Raw genomic sequence first — 21,802 nt, forward strand, 5'->3', positions numbered from 1 at the left:
AAAGAATCACAAAACTTATGAAAATATTCTATAATGTAGGAGGAGGCTATTGCTCTTAAAATGCAGAGAAAAATCATACTTTCGAAAAACGGTTAACTACAAGAAACAGGAAATCTTTAGAAAACAGTCCCTTGGTGGACTCAATGAAATATAAGAAAACACAAAATAACAAATGGAAAGTGAGATGTAAAAGGCTACTTAAATGCTTTCTGAGATGTAAACTGATACAGTGAGGTTCAGGCTGAGAGAAGAAAAGAATTGTAAAGAATAAGAATGTAGCCAATTTACTGTTTTTGATAGAGCACAACAGAGAAGTGACACTTTGCAAAAGTAATTCAGTAACATGGAAGACAAATTTGAGAAGACATCCCAGAAAGCAAAGGAAAAAGAAAAAGCCAAAATCTGAAAGAGAAATAAAGTTATTAACTTGGGGAGGGGATGGTGGAAAAAAAAGGCAGAATAAGAACTATGCGAGACATAAAACAAAGATTCACTTCACAAAATAGAGGAAAAATGTCTACAAAGCTTTAAGAATAAAAAGAAAGAAAGGGCTGGGCACGGTGGCTCATGCCTGTAATCCTAGCACTTTGGGAGGCTGCAACGGGTGAATCACCTGAGGTCAGGAGTTCAAGACTAGCCTGGTCTCTACCAAAAATACAAAAAAAAAAAAAAAAATTAGCCGAGCGTGGTGGCGGATGCTGCCTGTAATCCCAGCTACTTGGGAGGCTGAGGCAGGAGAATTGCTAGAACCCTGGGGGCGGAGGTTGCAGTGAGCTAAGACAGTGCCATTACCGACTGTGTCTCAAAAAAAAAAAAAAAAAAAAAAGATAAGAAAAGAGAAAAAAGAATAAAGCTGTGATCGAATAACAGAATCCATGTATGAAAAATAAGAATTGTAGTCGGGAGCAGTGGCCCATGCTTGTAATGCCAGCACTTTCGGAGGCCAAGGGGGGCGGATCACGAGGTCAGGAGTTGGAGACCAGCTTGGCCAACACAGTGAAACCCTATCTCTACAAAAAATATAAAAATTAGGTAGGTGCAGTGGCGTGGGCCTGTAATCCCAGCTACTGAGGAGGCTGAGGCAGGAGAATCACTTGAACCTGGGAGGTGGAGGTTGCAGTGAGCTGAGATTGTGCCACTGCACTCCAGCCTGGGCAACGAGAGCAAAATTCTGTCTCAAAAGAAAAAAACAAAAAGAATTTTGTCCTTAAAATAAAATAAAAGCTTCCATGAACTACCAAAAAAAAAGTGCCCTCAAATATCTAAAGTTTCATGACTATAATCCATATTCCAATGTTAAAACTATTAGACTTTTGCAAATAAATACTAAGCTTATGACCAAGAAAGAAATAAAGAACAAAGAACTGAAGAAATGAGGAGGGGATCATTTAAAATGATAAATTCCAAGCAATGAAAAGATAATCTAAATAGTACTAGGTTGTTAAGCAATAACTCAATTCAAATCAAAAAATAATTTTCATAGGAAAAAGTGTATAATAAAATAATAACTACTAACTAAAAAGCCCACCCCTTTGCCACATGACCCCAAAAACTATGTAGATTCATTTAACTAATATTAAAAAAAAAATTTTTTTGAGATAGACAGATATCCTCTGTCGTCCAGGATAGAGTGCAGTGGAGCGATCTCGGCTCACTGCAACCTCCACCTCCCATGTTCAAGTGATTCTCATGCTTCAACCTCCTGAGTAGCTGGGATTACAGACACCCGCCACCACATCTGGCTAATTTTTGTATTTTTAGTAGAGACAAGAGTTTCACCATGTTGGCCGGGCTGGTCTCAAACTCCTGACCTCAAGTGATCTGCCTGCCTTGGCCTCCCAAAGTGCTGGGATTAAAGGTGTGAGCCACTGTGCCTGGCCTAGTTTGAGGATTTCTAATTAGCTTTAGCAATTAGCAAGTAGAGGCCAAAGTCCTTCTGCAGAGAAAAAGGGCCACAGGAAAGGGAGAGAAAGGCCATTAAGATAAATAGCAGGCGAACCTCTATGGGAAAACAGAGACATGAAGGTGAGGTCCCCTGTCTCTGGTAAACTCATGGTTCAATCATCCCAGATGGGATAATGAAACAGACACCAACTAACCAGGACATTCAAAGAATAACAGCAGCTGCTGTCCAGGACGTCACAACCAGCCACACAATCCCAAATCATCACCATAGATGTTTAAAGCCAAAGTGGACAGCTGCCACCAAAAGGTGCCAAATCATAGCCAAGACATGGATGTTCCCATGGAACTCCAAATTAGCTAGTTACACAAGATTATGTGGGCCGTTTCATTAATCTCCCAATAATTCAACCTCTCATTTCTAATGATTGGATATTTGGGTACTCACTTATGGCATTATGGCAGGGTTTGTTTTTTGTTTTGTTTTTGTTTTTGTTTTTGAGATAGAGTCTCGCTCTGTCACCCAGGCCGGAGTGCAGTGGCGCAATCTCAGCTCACTGCAAGCTCTGCCTCCTGGGTTCACTGCATTCTCCCACCTCAGCCTCCCTAGTAGCTGGGACTACAGGTGCCCGCCACCATGCCAGGCTAATTTTTTGTATATATATATATTTTTTTAAGTAAAGACAGGGTTTCACCATTCAAAGAATGGTCTCAATCTCCTGACCTTGTGACCGCCCGCCTCAGCCTCCCAAAATGCTGGGATTACAGGCGTGAGCCACTGTTCCCGGCTGGCAGGATTTTATTGAGCTTCTTTCATAATCAAAATGAAATTAATATTATTTAAGAAAATAATATTTTGGAATAAAATATTCAAAGTCTTCACCTAAATGACTCTGAAGATAAACAAAAAGTTCTAAAATGTAATTACAAATAGTTTAGAATGTATTTTTAAAAATCTAAACATTATATATAGAAACTGAAGAAATGAGTCCAAAGCTGCATTCAATGGAAAATTCATAGTATTAAATATTTTTGTTACAAAAAAGGAGGAAAAATAATATAAATAAATCAAGTATTCATTTCAAGATATTAAGTTGAAAAAATAGAATATTTTAAAAGATAAAAGTACCACAAAGGAAATAGAACATGGAAATATATATAAATTGAGAAATAAATCCAAGAGCTGGTTATTTAAAGAACAAGAAAGCCAATGAAAAACTTTGACAAAGCTTATTAGCAAGAGAAAGGATCCATTGTAATGGGGTAATATTTTGAAAACTACTAGTTTATTTTTCTCTTTTGTCTTTCTGAGTATATGACCTTACCCTAGCCCACTTGAAACATCTTTGCAGGGAGGAAGAAGAGATTAAGGCTTTTTCCTGAAAGAATGCAAAAAGAGAAGATAAGGTAATAATCCACTTTAGACAAGTAAAATAAAATTTTCTGCAGCCTCAAGAGAATATATTCCAAATTATTTTCATTCTCCCACTTTAGCACATTAACCATCTTACCTGGAAGACACAGCTCCTTGAACTTTCCCAATCCTTTTCCTCTAGTCCCCACAATTTATCATTAAGGCTTGAGTTTCAGTTAGACCTGGAGGTTTGCATCAGGGCAAATAGAATATGAAACAGAGGGAAGCCTGCAAATTTCTGGAACTGAGTCAGTAGGAGCAGAAGAGAAAAAAGAAAGAGGAAAGTTTTGGCTCGGAGAGAGAGAAAGATGGGGGCAATAAAAAGCTAGTGACAAGAGTGATAACAAAGACAAAAAAGCTTTGCTTCCTCCTCCAATTAGGATTTTGAAATAGATCACTTCTATGGCAATATCCATCCTGAGATAACTAAGAGTAGGGTCACATCTACTTGGTGGAGCAAGTAGAGGGAGGCCTTAATATTTAGTTTTCTGAACTAGTTTTGGTTCTTATATGTTTAGATGAGGCCCAGAAACAGATGAGAGGTGGCTGTGGAGCTAGCTAGCAACAGCTGAGGGAGTAGCATCATAGCAAATGTCACAGAGAGACAACCCAAGATAGGACCAAAAGAGAATCTTTGCTAGATCCCTGAAAGGTAACATCAGTAAGATCTCAGGTGAGGCCAAGACTAGCCAGGAGCAACAGCAGGTGCAACACCTGAGGGAATAGAAAGAGCCACAAGCTGCAGAACTTATCATTGGCTCTCAACAGGGTGCCTGGCCACCAGATGGAAAAGGATCAACATCACCCTGTAGATTAGACAGAAAAGATACCATAATCATGAGCTCCAACTCTTGACTGCTGCATCACCTAAGGCCCCCTCCCTAATATACCTGAATGTCATCTTTTTTTTTTTTCTTTTGAGACAGAGCCTTGGCCTGCCACCCAGGCTGGAGTGCAGTGTCATGATCTTGGCTCACTGCAACCTCCCCTTCGTGGGTTCAAGCAATTCTCGCCTCTCAGCCTCCTGAGTAGCTGGGACTACAAGTGCACACCCTCATACCCAGCTAATTTTTGTATCCTTTAGTAGAGACAGGGTTTCATCATGTTCGTCAGGCTAGTCTCGAATTCCTAATTTCAAGTGATCCACCCACCTCTGCCTCCCGAAGTGCTGGGATTACAGGCATGAGCCTCCGTGCTCGGCGTACTTGGATGGCATCTTAAAGTGAGATGAGATGGTAGGAGCAATCCGAGAGCCTGGGCATTTTTCCTCAGAAAGAACAAATATTGCCAGAAAGAGGCTCTTCAATTGTCACCTCTAAGCTTTTGCCTGGATTGAATATTTGAACACGCACACACACACAAACACATACACACAGCATCTTTCCCAGCACCTACGGCAGGCAACACAGTGGGGGATTAAACGTGTGGGATTCTGGATTCCCCAGGCCTGGGTTTCACTCTGGGCTCCACAATGTGTTAACTCTGTGATTGCGGACAATTTACTTAATCTTTTTGCCTCGATTTGCCCCTCTATAAAAATTAGGATAACAATAGTTTCTCTTAGTATTTTTTAAGGATTAAATGAATTAAATGTAAAGTGCTTATTCCCAACAGCAAAGTAATGGAATCAACCTAAGTGTCCCTCAACAGAGGACTGGATAAAGAAAATGTGGCATATATATACCACATACTACAACTCAGCCATAAAAAAGAAGGATTTAATGTCTTTTGCAGCAACAGGGATGGAACTGGAGGCCATTCTCTTACATGAAATAACTCAGAAACAGAAAGTCAAATACCACATGTTCTCATAAATAGGAGCTAAATAATGTGTACATATAGACACAGATTGTGGAATAATAAACACTGGAGACACAGGAAGGTGGGAGAGTGAGAGTAAGGGGAGAGCTGAGAAATTATCCACTGGGTACAATGAGTACACCCTATTTGGGTGATGGTTGCACTAAAATGCCAACTTCACCACTAGGCAATATATCCATGTAACAAAAATGCACTTTACCCCCTAAACCTATTTTGAAAAATTTTTTAATTAGAAATGTCAAGTGCTTAGATCAGTGTCTGGCCCATAAGAAGAGTTCATAAAGTGTTGGCTCTCCTTATTCCTACCAGCATCATTCCCATGAGGCTCATGTGGGAAGATCAGACTAGCTCCAGAAAAATGAGGAAATTACAATTTCTCTATACAACTAAGTAGTATGGTGGATTAAAACTTGCACCCCTGCTCCATAAATAACCAAAATCATAAATGATAAAGGGGACATAAAATAAATCAAAACTTAAAGAGGCTTTTACAAACACAGAAAAATGGTATAAATTTAAAAAAGCTTAATAAAATGGGCCATATTCAGAATTATGAGTTACCTATATTAGCCGAAGAAGTATGCCAAGTAGAAAACAAGTATGTCAAAAGAAAGTGAAAAATTCATCAAAGAATTACCTCTAAAAACGACCTGAGATCAAACCATTTAATGAGTACATTCTTTCAAACTTTCCCAAAGGGTCAACCCTCGAATGTGTAATAGCCACAGGACTTGGGAAAAGATGGAATGCTTCTCAGTTCATCAAGAAAGCTAGGCTACCTATAGTACACCAACCTGAATAGAATAAAACTATAGGACACTATTTTTCTCAAAAGCTTTTGTTACTCCAGGAGGTCCTAATGCCTCTAATATGCTGTGAAATTCCAGTGACGGGGTGGCAGGCAGTGGTATTCCTCACTTCAGGGTTTATCCAGCCACTTCCAGACCCTTCTTAGAGCCGTGCTAGAGCTTCCTGGAGTCATACCATCAGAAGATTAAGGTGGATCCAAGAGCCAAGAATATAGAGAAGCATACGCAGAAGAAAAGGGATTTGCAAGAGATGAAAAGAGGAAAAGAGACCGTATACAAGATTGCAATCATAATAGCAATGCTAAGGCAGGAAGTAGTGCTTGTGAAAATGTAAATTGATTCAACCCTTCGAGGAAGCAACTGACAATGCGACTTAGAATCTAAAGAGTACATACTCTTTGACTTAATAATCTCAACTCCTATCCGTCCATTCTGGGTAATTAATTTGAAATGAAGATAAAGATTTACATACAAGGATGCTTACATACATAGAATTACTGATGGCAAACAAAATAAAACAGAAACAAGAAGCAACCTAAATGTCTGAAAATGGAAACTATTAAATAGATTATGGCACGTTCAGATACTAAGTTATGCAACAATCCAAAGCAATGTTTTTGTGGGGGGAGGGGAACGTAATGACAGGTATAGGTCTAGGATTTTTAGAAAAAAGTCAGAACATAAACTACAACGTATAATCTAAGTTATATTTTTAAAATATATGTATATAGAAAAGACTACTGGAAGAAATATAGACCAAAACCACCCTGAATATGGTCTCTGAGAGGTAAGGACTCTGAATGAATAACATTTTCCTTTATACAGTTCTATTTTCTAACTTTCTGCACAAAGCTGTATTACTTTTACAATCAGAAAAAAAAACAATTACTGCCTATGAATAAATACACATATGAATGATAAGAAAAAAAAATTTAAGCCTCCAATCACTAAGGACAAAATCATTCCTAGCACGCAGAAGAAACCTGAATCTTAACACTGGTGCACTTTAAAGCATAGAAAACAAAAAGCAAACCAACCAAATCCCTCCATAAAGACAGGCAGAGCTGCTTCTCTCGAAAGGTGGCGGGGTGGAGCGGGGGGCGGGGTGGGGGGGTGGTTTCAACACACCATTGTCGAGAGGAAAACTCAGCACCCATTTTTCAAATGCAGCTGTTGGAGGATCCCCCTTGATTCAAAGACCGTTCACATCGAGGCTTACAAGGTTGAGGGAGTGTGAAGGGTGCCCCCCTCAACCCCGCGCCCTCTTCAAACACACGCACACTCTCACACTCAATCGCGCTTTCCCAGCCTGCCTACCCCCGGCGAGTCCAAGCCGGTGCAGCCGCGCCCCATGCCCGGCTCGCAGCTCCCGAGCCCCAGTCCGCCCGCGCTGGGCGCCGCTGTACCTGTTCGTGGCGCGCGGTACCGCGGTCGCCGGGCTCCGGAGCGTCCTCAGCGCTGCGGGGGTGCCGTGGGTGGCCTCCCTGCTTTCCTCCACCGGGATCCTGCATAGCCGGGGAGAAAACTTAAGTTGCTACACCCCGCCGGGAGCCGTTGGCTGACAGGCTGGGAGTCGCGCTCCTTGCCTGGCAGGGAGATCTCGCGCTCCCCGGCTTCCAGGCCAGGTCCCCAGCCCCAGAGTTGGAAGAGCCTTAGGGCGGGAAGGAAGGGACAGCAAGGACCAGAATGGGGAGCCCGGGATCCTGATGGGGAACCCGACGGCAGGTCCCGCTCCACAGCTGCCTCGCCCACAGCGATGCGCGCTAGAGCCCCCGCAGCCCTGACCGGTCCCTCTGCTCCCCAGCCGCTGTCCACCGGTCTGAGGGTCGCCTCTCTGCGACCCCCTCCCCCACTCCACTCTCAGGCCGTCGCCGCCCGTGGGCTGCTCCCCGCCGCGGCCAAAAGTCTCCGCGCCCGAGGGGAAGTGATGGGCGGCTTGGGGGTCCTGGGGCGCCAGCGGAGCGCGCGGCGCGGGGCGCGGCGGGCGGGTGGGTGGGTTACCTGGCGCGGGCGGGCGCGTCTGCCGGGCACCAGAGCAGGCGCAGCAGCAGCAGCAGCAGCAGACTGGCGAGCAAGGCGAGCAGTGCGCCCCCCGGCCGCATCCTGAGCCACAGGCGCCGCCGCCACCGCTGCTGCCGCGGCGAAGCACAGCCCGGGCGGCCCCGACTCGCGGCTCCCGCCGCCGCCGCCACCGCCGCAGTGGCCGCAGCCCCGCGCACTCACAGCGTTCACAGGCGGCAGCGAGGGGCGCCCGCAGCCCACCCGTCAGAGTCTCCGCGGCGGGCGGAGAAGAAACCGCGTTCGGGCTCGCTCCGGGCTCCCGGCCCCGGCCCGCCGAGCGCCGCGATCGGCTGGCAGATAACGATTCGCCGAGCTCGCCGCCTGTCCTCCCGGAGGCGCTCCGAGCTGCTGCGGGCTCCGGTCGCCGCTGCCACTGCTGCTGCCGCCGCCGCCGCCGCGCGGGGTCACCTGAAGGTTGGGGCGCGGAAGCTCAACTCCGTGCTGATTGGGCTCCAACTTTTCTGCGCCCTCGCCTCGTCTCGAGTGCCCGGGAGTCCCCTGGAAGCCCACGCAGACCACCCGGCCACACCACAACTCTGCCTGCGGAGAGAGGAGGGGAGAAAGGGGCCGCTTCCAAAACTTTCAAAACTCTGCGGTCGCTCGGCTGGATCCTCCCACGCATGAAGAAAGCTGGGGACTGGGGAATTGCTAGGTGGATCACGACACTGAACAGAAGCAGTAACCTGTGTTTACTTCAACCCAGATTCAGAGGGACAGTGAATTGGTATGAGGGGCTAGGAGACCTTTAGGCGTGAGCACATTACTACTCCTCGGAGACCCGTTTAGCCCCTGCCTGTATTTGCAAACAGTTTTATTGGAAAACCTCCATGCCCATGGCTTTGTATTATCAGTGACTGCATATGGCTGTATGATCTAGGGCTGCAAGGGCATAATTGAGTAGTGATGACAGAGGTGGCATAGCCCACAGGGCCTGAAATATTTACCATTTGAAACTTTCCAGAAAAAGTTTGCATACTGCTCTTAAATAAGCAAGAGGCCATTAGCTTGAGGCTGTCTCTGTGCCTTGAGTTCCCACCTAACAATGGAAACCTACATTAGGCTGTAATGAACAGGGGGCTACTGGCCAATCACAGGCAACCAACTCATTATACCAGGCCCCACAAGGCAGCCTGCATAGCTATAGTCAATCAGTTTCTCCACTGTGCTTGTGAGTTTGTCCTATCAGGCTTTGCTGCTCACACCACGGGGTGGACCTTACTGGACCTCCTCTGGTTGTGCATGCTGCCCAATTCATGCATCCTTTGCTCAAATAAACTGTGCTACATTTAATTTGTCTGATGTTTTTCTTTTAACACTGCTATGGGCTGAATGTTTGTGTCTCTACAAAATTCATATGTTGAAACTCAAATCCCCAATCTAATGTGGTGGTATCTGGAGGTAGGGTCTTTCATACCTGATTAGTTCATGGGGTGGAGGCTTCCTGGTGGAATTAGTTCCCTCATAAGAGCAGGCAGCAGGGAATTTGCCTTCTCTCTCTCTGCTCTGTGCAGTGTAAAGACACAGCACGAGGGCAGCTTTCTGCCAAGCAGGAAGAGGACCCTCACCAGAACCTGACCATGCTGGCACACTGATCTTGGGTTTCTTACCCTCCAGAACTGTGAAAAATAAATTTCTGTTCTTTCGGTCACCCAGCCTATGGTATCCTTCTTATGGCCGCCAGAACTAAACCACGGTCTAGATCATATTGGTTAGTATCTCATCTGTGGCAGGAGAGTGATCCAATGACACTATGAAACAGACTGGCTCTCTATTTATTTAGAAGTGGGTCTCAACTCTTTATGCCCTAAACTATCCTGACTGCCCAAGCCCCCACTTAGCCACTTCCCTAGGTTTTAATTCCATTGTGGTTATATGCAGGCTTATAAAACTATTCACTCTTACTTTTGTATAGTTTTGAGATTTTTCCAAATGCAACACTTGGATTCCACCATCTTCGGAGTACCTTGATAAGATCTTTTGAAATGACTTCAACTTTGAAAAGGCTTTCATGAGTTAACTTTCCCAAGCAACAAAAATATGATATTTCAACTGACATCTCCTAGAAGCATATGGTCTTCACCTGAAAGAGGCCAAAGTGAGAGCCATTTGGGAGCAACCAGTCCAGACAGCTAAATAAAGCTGTCACCAAAGATTCCATCACAAGAAAACATATATCAAGGAAAGAGATACCAGTGTCCCTAGTCTCTTTCTGCTAATTCTGGATTTACTCTAAAAACATCTTGTTGAATACAAAACAGAAGTTTGCACATAATAATTGATCAAAAAATGTTTGATCAATGAATAAAAACACATAAGAACTACAGTCATTTTTAAAGAGAAAATGGAGCAAAAAAACTAAAAATAAATGTGACTAGGTATATGATTTCCTTCTATAGCTCATCACTGCTGTTAATATATGTACTAATCAAGAATAAAAATAGGCTTCTACTTTTATGTAAAACTAATATTTATAGGGATTCAGTTGCTTCATCTGAGTATGACATAAAGTAATGCTATATTCAGGTAGTGATAGAATAATACAGTAATCTAATTCTACATATTTCAAAGTTTAAGCCGTTTGTTAAATAAGTAGAATATGGCACAATTATCTAGAAAATGAAGAGTTGCCTGGATTTGAAAGATATTCCAATTTTTATCTCAGTGCAGAAAATTGTGCAGAAAACTAATGCTGAACATAGTTTGCAGAAAAAGAAAAAGGCATTATTGTATCAGCCAGGAAGCTGCAATTTCACCTAATTTACTAAAGTTTAATATTTCAGCACAGCTGGGCTCAAGGCAACAGCAGAAGAGTTAGCCTTGCACTGGGTTCCCTAAACACCCTTGCTGCAAATGAAGTTACTTTTTATCAAGCCAATGGCTATCAGCAGGGGACTCACAAAAGCCCATTTTAATTGGAAAAACAAGTGTAAATTTGCAATGGGAATTCTGAGCCCAGTGTTAAAATTTGACAGTAGGGAACTTTAACACAAGCTTTCTAATTTAAGACCTGGGTGGGTAAGATATGAATTATCTTGCTCATCCTTGAGAGAGAAAGAAACCTGACAAGAACATGATACTTTAACATTATTAGCCATAGAACCACTACTGGAAAAGTGTGCATTTGGTAGCTTAATATTTGCAGGCTTGACTTGCAACCCTAAAGATCTATGCCATGTAGTAATTTGAAATGCTGCTGAGGCCAGGAATTGAAACGTAAACTCGGGTTGACATCCAGACGCTGCTCCCAAGCCTGTGGTAAGTGGCGAGCCTACCTCACTCACCCAGTCCACTCCACATGGGCCTCCCATTTGGTCTTTGTTATTCTGTATTCATCATGATGAATCTCTTTACCTTCATAAAATAACTTTTAAAAAATGATTGGGAAGTTTGATATATAAAAATTCTCCAGGCCTATGGAAATCTTGAAAGTCGAAGTTTCTGTTTTGGAGTGTAAGGTTTCTTATTCGGCTAACGAGTGACTTTCCACAAAAAAGATGATTCAGGGGAAAGCTAGAAACGTGTGAGATTTCCATAAGTGTGGATTTGGGGATTCAGAAAGATGAATCACAAATATCAAGTGTCTACTTGACATTTGATACATACATAACATATATGTATATACACTATATACATAATATATATGTATATACACTATATACATAATATGAAATGTACAGAAGATATACTGTGTATATACATATTGTGTATATGCATGTATACACATATGTATTATGTATACATATTATGTATCTATTATATACATAGTATATACTATGTATCTATTATATACATAGTATATACTATGTATATACATAATATATAATGTATATATAGACACTAGATACATTATACTATATATGTATGTATATATACATTATATATTATGTATATTATATATACTGTGCATATACATTCCGTATAATAATTATGCATGTGCAAATTGTTATATAATATTATGTATATATTATATATAATATATTATATTATATTGTATATATACATGATTATATATTATGTATATAATATAAATGTATAGAAACTATATATACATATATTTGTTTATAGTATGTATATATAGTGATATCTATAATATATCTACATAATTTTTTTCCTTATATTGAAGATTCTTACTGATACATAACAGTGAATGAGTGTACATCAATATGCTATATCTCTACATAGATCATATGTATATATACACACGCTATATAAACAAATATGTGTATATAGAATGCATATAGATGTATACTATGTATATACACACTATATACATAGTAGATACAAATATATCTCACTGGTATGTATGAACATCTTCAATATAAGGAAAAAAACGAATGCTGTGAGAAACGCACAAAAAATTGATGCACCAAAGACTCTTTTCTTCATTCAGAAGACATTTTTACCTCTCTGTTTAGAAAGGATGATTTCCGATGTTTCAGACTGCTTGATTGGTTTTTGTAACATTAAAGATTTGTGAGGACTACAGGACAATAGGTCATTTATAACATTAAACTATACCTTGGGGAGGACGTTTATAAGACTATGATAACCAAGACTACGTATTTTCAATAAATCATAGGATATAAATAAAAGTAGAAATGACTTGAAGAAATCAATGACCTCAGTATCTCTCCAAGTCTGTCTTATTACAGATTTTTGACCGCTGTTAGTTGAATATTAAAGAATGGGGGCCAGGCGCAGTGGCTCACACCTGTAATCCCAGCACTTTGGGAGGCCGAGGTGGGCAGATCGCTTGAATCCAGGAGTTCGAGATCAACCTGGGCAATATAGCAAAACCTTTCCTCTATAAAAAATACCAAAAGAAAAAAAAATCAGCAGGGCATGGTGGTGCACACCTATGGTCCCTGCGACTCTAGAGGCAGAGGTGGGAGGATCACTTGAGCCCAGGAGGTGGAGGTTGCAGTGCGCTGAGATGGCACCACTGTACTCCATCCTGGGTGATGGAGTGAGGCTCTGTTTCAAAAAAAAAAACAAAAAAAGTAATTCTACACATAAAGTAGTTTTAATTTAAAGAGTACTATTAAAACTACAGGACAAAATATAAGAATTATTCACTTTATAAAATAGATTTTTAACATATAAACATTCAAATTTCCAAAATCCCTCTCTTTGGAATACACTTAAAACACTATAAAGGACTAAAAGGGGAAATGCACACTATTTATTAGTATCTCAAGACTATAAAATGGCAACAATCCCATTTCACAAACTTCCTGCTGAAGGTGAACTAATTGGACAAGAATGCCAATTTCAAGACATGTCTCCTCTATTTATGATCTTATATTTGTGGGAAACAAGTAGAAAAGTTGGTTGGGTGTGGTGGCTCATGCCTGTAATCCCAGCACTTTGGGAGGCTGAGGCAGGAGAACTACTTGAGTCCTGGAGTTCAAGACAAGCCTGGGCAACACAGCAAGACCTCGTCTCTACAAAAAGTCTTCTTTTTTTTTTAATTAGTCAGGCACAGTGGCTCATGCCTTCAGTCCCAGCTACTTGGCAGGCAGAAGTGGGAAGATCACCTGACCCGGGGAAGCGGTGGTTGCAGTGAGCCAAGATCATGCCACTGCACTCCAGCCTGGGTGACAGAGAAAGACCCTGTCTCTTGAAAAAAAAAAAAAAAAAAAGTAGAAAATTTGTTAAGGCCCTACTAATTCTCAATTTGAAAGGGCAAAGGCTAGGAGTAGACCACAGTAAAAACAAATAATAATCAGTGTGAATAGCCAGGGCTGCAAGATTAAAAAAGAGTTGGAAGCTAACATTTCTGTTTTCAGCAAATGTAGTGTTCTTGCCAGAGGAATGCTAGTTACCTAGAGATGCTGCTAAACTTAGGGAGAGATGCTGCAAAAGAATGTTGTGGCTACTGACTAAAGTCAATTTACCAAGGAAAAATGAGTATCTGTTCTACCTATCTGATAAACAAAAAGTTTTTGAGTTACTGATTTTCACACCAAACTGGCCTCTCCCAGGGTCAGAATATCCTGCCTAATTCTAAACCCTGTCAGACCAGGCAAAACTTCAGTTGTTTCAATAGATTGAGGGATGGAGAGTGAGCATGCAGAGATAATATGTCAAACTCTGTCAAAATTTCTTCCTCCAATTTCTCTTCCCCACCTCTTCATTCCATATAACCTAAACTATAAACAGATAACCGAAAAAAAAATCGACAGCCAGCCCATAATGCAAAACTAAATTTCAACAAGTACACAAAGAAAAAAGAAGGACTGCCAGAGAATTTCCATTCACAATATTCCTAGCAAGTAGCAGAAAGAAACAGGCATGACTTATTTCAAAGATGACCAGACAGGAAAGGAAATTATGCAAATGTTCTGGAAAATATAAGATAAAAGGAAAGAAATGTAACCAGTAAAAAGGGAAGTGAAGAAAATGTGTTGGAAGAGACTTACTCCAGGAAACAGCAGAAAAATTTAAGCAAGATCACTTCATACTCCCCAGGAAACTAAATATAATGTAAACACTATGGTAGGAAAGTCCAAAGAAAGAAAAACTGAAAAAGAGGTAGTAAGGCAATAGAATATGTTGAGAAGTGAACTGACAACATTAAAGCAAAACAAAACAGAAAAATGTTGCAGAACTTAGAATATCTGGCGGAACTTATATGGCAAAAATCTGAATCAATGTCAGATTGAACTGGTGACAATTGCAAAAAAAAAAAAAAGAAAACGCACACAGGAAAAGGACAGGGAAATTACACTGATCAAAAATATATATATGTATCAGAAACAGATTTTTTTTTTTTTTTGGAGATGGAGTTTCACTCTTTTGCCCAGGCTGGAGTGCAGTGGCATGATCTCGGCTCACTGCAACCTCTGCCTCCCAGGTTCAAGCGATTCTCTTGCCTCAGCCACCAGAGTAGCTGGAACTATAGGTGTGGGCCATCATGCTCGGCTAATTTTTTTGTATTTTTAGTAGAGATGGGATTTTGCCACGTTGGCCAGGCTGGTCTCGAACTGCTGACCTTAGGTGATCCACCCGCCTCAGCCTCTCAAAGTGTTGGGATTACAGGCATGAGTCACCGTGACTGGCCCAAAGACAGATATTAAATATACATCTATTTTTTCTTTTTGAGATGGAGTCTCACTCTCTCGCCCAGGCTGCGGTGCAGAGGAGCAATCTTGGCTCACTGCAACCTCTGCCTCCCGGTTCAAGCGATTCTCCTGCCTCAGCCTCCTGAGTAGCTGGGATTACAGACAAGTGCCACCACCCCAGGCTAATTTTTGTATTTTTAGTAGAGACGGGGTTTCACCATGTTGGCCAGGCTGGTCTCGAATGCCTGACCTCGTTATCTGCCTGCCTCAGCCTCCCAAAGTGCTGGGATTACAGGCATCAGCCACCACGCCTGGCCACATCTATTTTTTTTTTTTTTGTAGGTATTAGATGTTCTTTTTAAAAAAGCATTACAATGAAACATTAAAAACACTAAGGACATAATAGAAGAAAACTTTCCTGAAGCAAAGGAACATGTGAATCTGCAACATTTCTTCTTGTTGTCTGAACTCACTATGTGGACTCATGGTGTTACAGACAAATTTAATAGAGAATGACTAACCTCATGACTTATTGGTTGCGGACATTATTCAAAGACAAAAGAATTCTAAAAACATCAACAAAGAAGAAAAAGGTAAAGATTAACCTGGCTTCCAACTTCACCTCAGCAACTTTAAACAAAAGGATCAAAATCAAAATCATATTTACAGAGTTTTTAAGCAGAAAAGATGTGGCTCACACATTCCATGCCCAGCCATGATGGTTTTCATAGGGAAAAGCAAGTGTTTTTAACTATGAGATTTTCAAATACTTTCAAATATTTAAGAACTCAGAATACACAACACTTACCTGTGTATCCTAAAAAAAGAAAAATCAACTTGAGCCATAGCTCGGCAGTAAAACGTGAATCAAAATAAGGACTTTACAATGAAGTCTTGTTCATAAATAATTCAGATGAGAAAATAAGCAATGTAAAAATAGAATTAAGTTTAAATATTAGAATTCCACAATATAAGTATAACATTTTGTATAAAAATAGCTAGGTAAATATGAAATAATACACTGAAGTAATAAATCTTGAAAGGAAAATTCCAGTTTCTGGCAAATAGTGGAAAGGATAAAATAAGAAGGGAAATGATGTAGGTAGTAAAAGCACATTATTTTCTTCATCTTTCAGCATGCATAGATATAATTAAATCATTAAAAATCCTGCTAGTCAGAAAAAGTAATTATTGTTTTATCCTCCTCCTCCCCAAAAAAGTATAAAAAGCTTTCAGAGAAGGGAGAAAGAAAACTCAGACTTGTAAGCAAATGATAGAAAGAATACCGATTCCCCAGGCATAGTGGTTCACACCTGTAATCCCAGCACTTTGGGAGGCTGAGGCAAGAGGATTACTAGAACCCAGGAGTTTCAAGCTGCAGTGAGCTATGATGATGCCACTGCATTGCAGACTGGGTGACAGAGTGAGACAGAAAGAGGGAAAAATGAAAGGGAAAAAAAAGGAAAGGAAAGGAAGAAAGAGAGAGAAAGAGATAGAGAGGGACAAAGAGCAAAGGAAGGAAGGAACAAAAGAAGGAGGCAAGAAGGGAGGGAAGGAAGGAGAGAGGGAAGGAAGGAGAGAAGGAGGGAAGGAAGGAGGGGACCAATAAGTGTTAAATAAAGTCTATAAGAGGCTATGGATTTGGACTGAGCTCCCGTACTAGGCCCCAACAGATCAAACCAAAATGGCATGACTCTTGCTACAAAACTAAGCAGTTTGACTTTCTAAGAAATCAGGTGAGAGCAATAACAGCCAAATCTCCAAACAGACCAGTTCTAGCTAGCAGGATAAGGAAATTCCCTCTGCCCTAACCCTTGCAAGGAGGTAACCAAAAGTAACCTGATAGTAACTAATTTCCTTTGCTGTTTCCTGGTTCCAGCTTAAGCTATCTTATGAACACCAACCGTTCTGCCACATCCAGTGTGGCACCTCCTTATTTTCAGACGACATGCTGCTGGGTTAATGACTCCCAAATAAAATCCAACTAGATCATTTAACTAAATTTATTAAAATTTTGTCTTTTGACACAAGCAATGTAGGGATCTGTTACAAACACTTAGCAATGTTTTATAAAATATGATAATTAGAAATGAGTGCACAGCTAACCTCTTAATAATGAAAGAGAAATCCACGAGTACCAGAACTGAGGAATGAACAGAAAAAAAGATTAGCAAGTGTATTACCTGACACAGCTGCTCACATGGGATGCATTAGCATCCTGGCAACCTGGAGGTTTGGTTTTGTTTGTTTTCATTTTTACTTTTTTAGAGATGGGTTCTTGCGATGTTGCCCAGGCTGGAATACAGTGGCTGTTTACAGGCACTATCCCATTACTAATCAGCAAGGGAGTTTTAACCTGCTCTGTTTCTGGCCTGGGCCAGTTCACCACTATTTAGGAACCTGGTGGTCCCCCTGCTCCCAAAAGGTCACCATATTGATGCCAAACTTAGGGTGGACGCCTGATCAGCATAGCACAACACAGCCCAGAACTCCTGGACTCAAGCAATCCTCCTGCCTCATCCTCCCAAAGAGCTGGGACTACAGATACATGTCAACCTGCCCAGCCAGTGTTCACATCTATGCACAGAATGAAAAAAGAAGATTGTGTTCCTAGTGAGACAGAGTTAGAATTGAAATTCATGCATGAAGCTCTTTTGTTGTTAAAAATTAATGCAAAATATCCTTGATAGCCAAATATCAAAATAAGCCAGTCGTGGTGGCATTCGCCTCTAGACCTAACTACTCAGGAGGCTGAGGCCAGAGGATGGCTTGAACCCAGGAAGTAAACCTGTAGGGAGCTATGATTGTGCCACTGCACTCCAGCCTGGGCAACAGAGTGAGACCCTGTCTCTAAAAGAAAAGAAAAAGAGAGAGAGAAGAAAATATCATGTTCACAAAATGCAATACCCAAGGATACAGAGGACCAGCTTTTCATGTACATGGGTTCCACAGAGCTGACAGTAGGACCTGTATAAACACAGACTGCTTTATGCAGGAGGGCACGGAACCAATCCCTGGGTATACCAAGGGATGGCTGTAAATGGTACATTCTAAGAGAAAAGAAACTGACCCCAGAAAGAAGGAGTGAGATGCAAGAATAAAAATGAAAAAGGAAAATGGCAAACCATCATTGACTACATAACACAAAACAATGATGACTCATCTGTAACGGGAACTACAAAACAAGACTGAACTGAAACCACAGACAATAATAACGTGGAAGACAGACAGGAGGGATCAGAGCTCAAGCATAATAAGATCCTTGTATTATTGTGAAGGTGGGAAGAAATAATCATTACCTTTATGCAGTATTACGTCAAATAGGCACTTTGTGAATGTTAAGACATCTACTGAAAAATAAAGTTATAACTCTTTTTTTTTTTTTTTTTTTTTCTGGGAAGGAGTCTGGCTCTGTCGCCAGGCTGGAGTGCAGTGGTGCAATTTCGGCTCACCACAACCTCCAACTCCCTGGTTCAAGCACTTCTTCTGCCTCAGCCTCCTGAGTAGCTGGGATTACAGGCATGCACCACCACACCCAGCTAATTTTTGTATTTTTTAGTAGAGACGGGTTTTCACCATGTTGGCCAGGATGGTCTTGATCTCCTGACCTCGTGATCCGCCTGCCTTGGCCTCCCAAAGTGCTGGGATTACAAGCGTGAGCCACTGTGCCTGGCCTTAAAAGTATAACTCTTAAACCAGTGGAAGGAAAAAAAGAAATAGAAAAAAAAATTAATCCATTCAACAGAAGACAGAAAAGCAAGGAAGAGGTAGGGAATAAGAAGTCAAAAAAACAGCACAAAATAAGATAGTGTAAATAAATACAAGTACATCAGTTATGACCGTGAAATAATCAGTTAAAAGAAACTCACAGATTAGATGAAAATAAGAAAAATGACACAGAAAAAAATTGAAAGTAACAGTATGTAAAATGATATACAAAGAAAATCTTAGCCAAAAGAAAGCTAAAATAATATCAGACGAAACAGATATGGAGGTGCAAAGTATTGATAAACACAAACAGGGAAGGCCAGGCGCAGTGGCTCACGCCTGTAATCCCATCACTTTGGGAGGCCGAGGTGGGCAGATAACTTGAGGTCAGGAGTTTGAGACCATCCCGGCCAACACGGTGAAACCCCATCTCTACTAAAAATACAAAAATTGGCCAGCCGTGGTGGTGCATGCCTGTAATCCCAGCTACTTGGGAGGCTGAGGCACGAGAATTGCTTGAACCTGGGAGGCGGAGGTTGCAGTGATCCGAGATCATGCCACTGCACTCCAGCCTGAGCAATGGAGTGAGACTCTGTCTAAGAACGAGAGAGAGAGACAGAGAGAGAGAGAGAAAGAGAGAGAAAGAAAGAAAGAGAGAGAAAGAAAGAAAGAAGGAAAGAAAGAAAGAGAAAGGAAGGAAGGAAGGAAGGAAGAAAGGAGGGAGGGAGGGAGGAAGGAAGGGAGGAAAGGAAGGGAAATTTCATAATAATAAAAGGCACACCACAGTAGATACAGTCCTGTATCTGTGTGAAACAACCAACGACGTAACTTCAAATTATCCAAGACAAATTTGATAGATTCAACACCTCTCTCACTCAAAGAGACGACAAAATAGCAGAAAACACAGATTGAGCAACACAATTCAAAAGAATACATGTTTCCCAAACTAATCTGGATTATTTTTGAAAACTAACCATATTTCAGTTCTCATGGCAACTACCAACAAACCCCATGTTCTCTGATCAGAAATCAGACAAATTATAAACCAATTTTTTACAGATTAAGATGATCCCCATACTAACACACTCAGATACAGCGCTCCTTTACTTATGGTGGGGTTATATCCCAATAAACATGTTGTAAATTTAAAATATCTTAAGTCAAAAATGCATTTAGTACACCTAACCTACCAAGCATCGTAGTTTAGCCTATCATCCGTTAAAAGGGCTCAGAACACTTACATGAGCCTACATTTAAGCAAAATCATCTAACACGAAGTCTATTTTACAGCAAAGATTGAATATATCTCATGTAGTGTATTGGATACTGCACTGAAAATACAAGTCTGGGCAACACAGAGAGACTCAGTATCTGCAAAAAACATTTTAAAATTAGCTGGGTGTGGTGGTGCACACCTGTGGTCCCAGATACTCGGGAGGCTGCAGTGGAAGGATCACTTGAGCCCAGGAGGTGGAAGCTGCAGTGAGCCATGTCACTTGAGCCTGGGTGACAGAGTGAGAACCCAACCCCTCCCCAAAAAAAGACAGAAAGAAAAAGCAAAGTAGAATGGTTGTATGGGTACTTGAAGTATGGTTTCTACTGAATGCATATTGCTTTTGTATCATCATGAAGTCAAAAAATTGTATGTCAAACTATCATGAACCAGGGACTGTCTGTAATTCATAGGTCAAAGAGTTATCTTGATTAAATCTAGAAAATATTTATAAAACACCAATAATGCAAAAACTACAAACCAAATTGTGGACTGTAGTGAAAACAGGAAAATGAATAGCTTTAAATGCAAATATGAAAAATTGAGCTTTATTGAGCTAAGCATCCAACTGAAAACACTAGGAAAAATACAGCAGAATAAACCCAAAGAATATGAAATATGCTCCCCAAAAATGGAATAAAAAAGTAAGAAAAGGTCCAGGTGTGGTGGCTCGTGCCTGTAAGCCCAGGACTTTCGGAGGCCGAGATGGGCGGATCACAAGGTCAAGAGATTGAGACCATCCTGGCCAACATGATGAAACTCTGTCTCTACTAAAAATACAAAAAATTAGCTGGTCATGGTGGTGCGTGCCTGTAGTCCCAGCTGCTCAGGAGGCTGAGGCAGGAAAATCGCTTTAACCTGGGAGGCAGAGGTTGCTGTGCGCTGAGATCGCACCACTGCACTCCAGCCTGGTGACAGAGCAAGACTCTGTCACCCACACACACAAAAAAAAAAACAAAAAAAAAGTAAGAAAATTGGGAGATCAATCTAAGGAAATTGTCATCTAAATAATAGGTTATCTTAGCCTGGCTCTTCCCCACAATCTCCAAAAGCAAAGCTGAGATGGGGATTTTTGTACAGGTAGTTTATTTTTATTTATTTATTTTTTATAGAGACAGGGTCTCACTCGGTCACCCAGGATGGAGTGCAGTGGCGTGATCACAGCTCACTTGCAGCCTTTTCATCCCGGGCTCAAGTGGTCCTCCTACCTGAGCCCCCCAAGTAGCTGGGACTACAGGTGTATGCTATGTAATAAAAAACAAATTATTTTTTGTAGAGATGGTGTCTCACTATACTGCCCAGGCTGATCTCAAACTCCTAGGCTCATGTGACCCTCCTGTATGGGCCTCCCAAAGTGCTGGGATTACAGGCATGAGCCACAGTGCCAGCCAGGTGGTTTATTTAAAAATAATCCCTTGGAGGAGAAATGAGAACATAGACAAAGAAAAGCAGAGGAGAGAAAGCCAGTGTAAAACATATCATCAAATTGGACATTCCTGAGAGTAACAGACTTGATCATGCCAGGGAGTCTGTGATGAGCTTCGTAGAAAGTGCCTCAGTATTCTCTGCTTGAGAGCAGGTTAGCATTACTCCCTCAGGTCCCAGGGCACATTGCATTTTCGGGTTACACAAGAATGAGTGACAGGCATCCTGCAGAGGGACTGTGTCCCCACATTAGACTGATTCTCAAGACAATGTTCCTATGTTAACAAATTCTCCCTTCTTCAGTCTTATATTCTGCCTTGTCTGT

The 21,802-nt window shown here is 41.4% G+C and overlaps 1 protein-coding gene across 1 annotated transcript in view; it reads right to left on the bottom strand.

The window, feature by feature from the left end:
* Nucleotides 1-8,120, bottom strand: part of ST8SIA6 (ST8 alpha-N-acetyl-neuraminide alpha-2,8-sialyltransferase 6) — a 136,596-nt gene extending 128,476 nt beyond the window's left edge. The window contains exons 1-2 of the mRNA XM_054435551.2: nucleotides 7,948-8,120; nucleotides 7,353-7,451 (exon numbers count right to left, since the gene is read on the bottom strand). Coding sequence (XP_054291526.1) covers nucleotides 7,353-7,451; nucleotides 7,948-8,048 — 200 coding nt within the window. The 5' untranslated portion in view covers nucleotides 8,049-8,120. The remainder of the gene's footprint in view (nucleotides 1-7,352; nucleotides 7,452-7,947) is intronic.
* Between the last annotated feature and the right edge of the window lie 13,682 nt (nucleotides 8,121-21,802).

The sequence above is a fragment of the Pongo pygmaeus genome, chromosome 8 (assembly GCF_028885625.2).
Source record: "Pongo pygmaeus isolate AG05252 chromosome 8, NHGRI_mPonPyg2-v2.0_pri, whole genome shotgun sequence".
Classification (NCBI taxonomy): domain Eukaryota; kingdom Metazoa; phylum Chordata; class Mammalia; order Primates; family Hominidae; genus Pongo; species Pongo pygmaeus.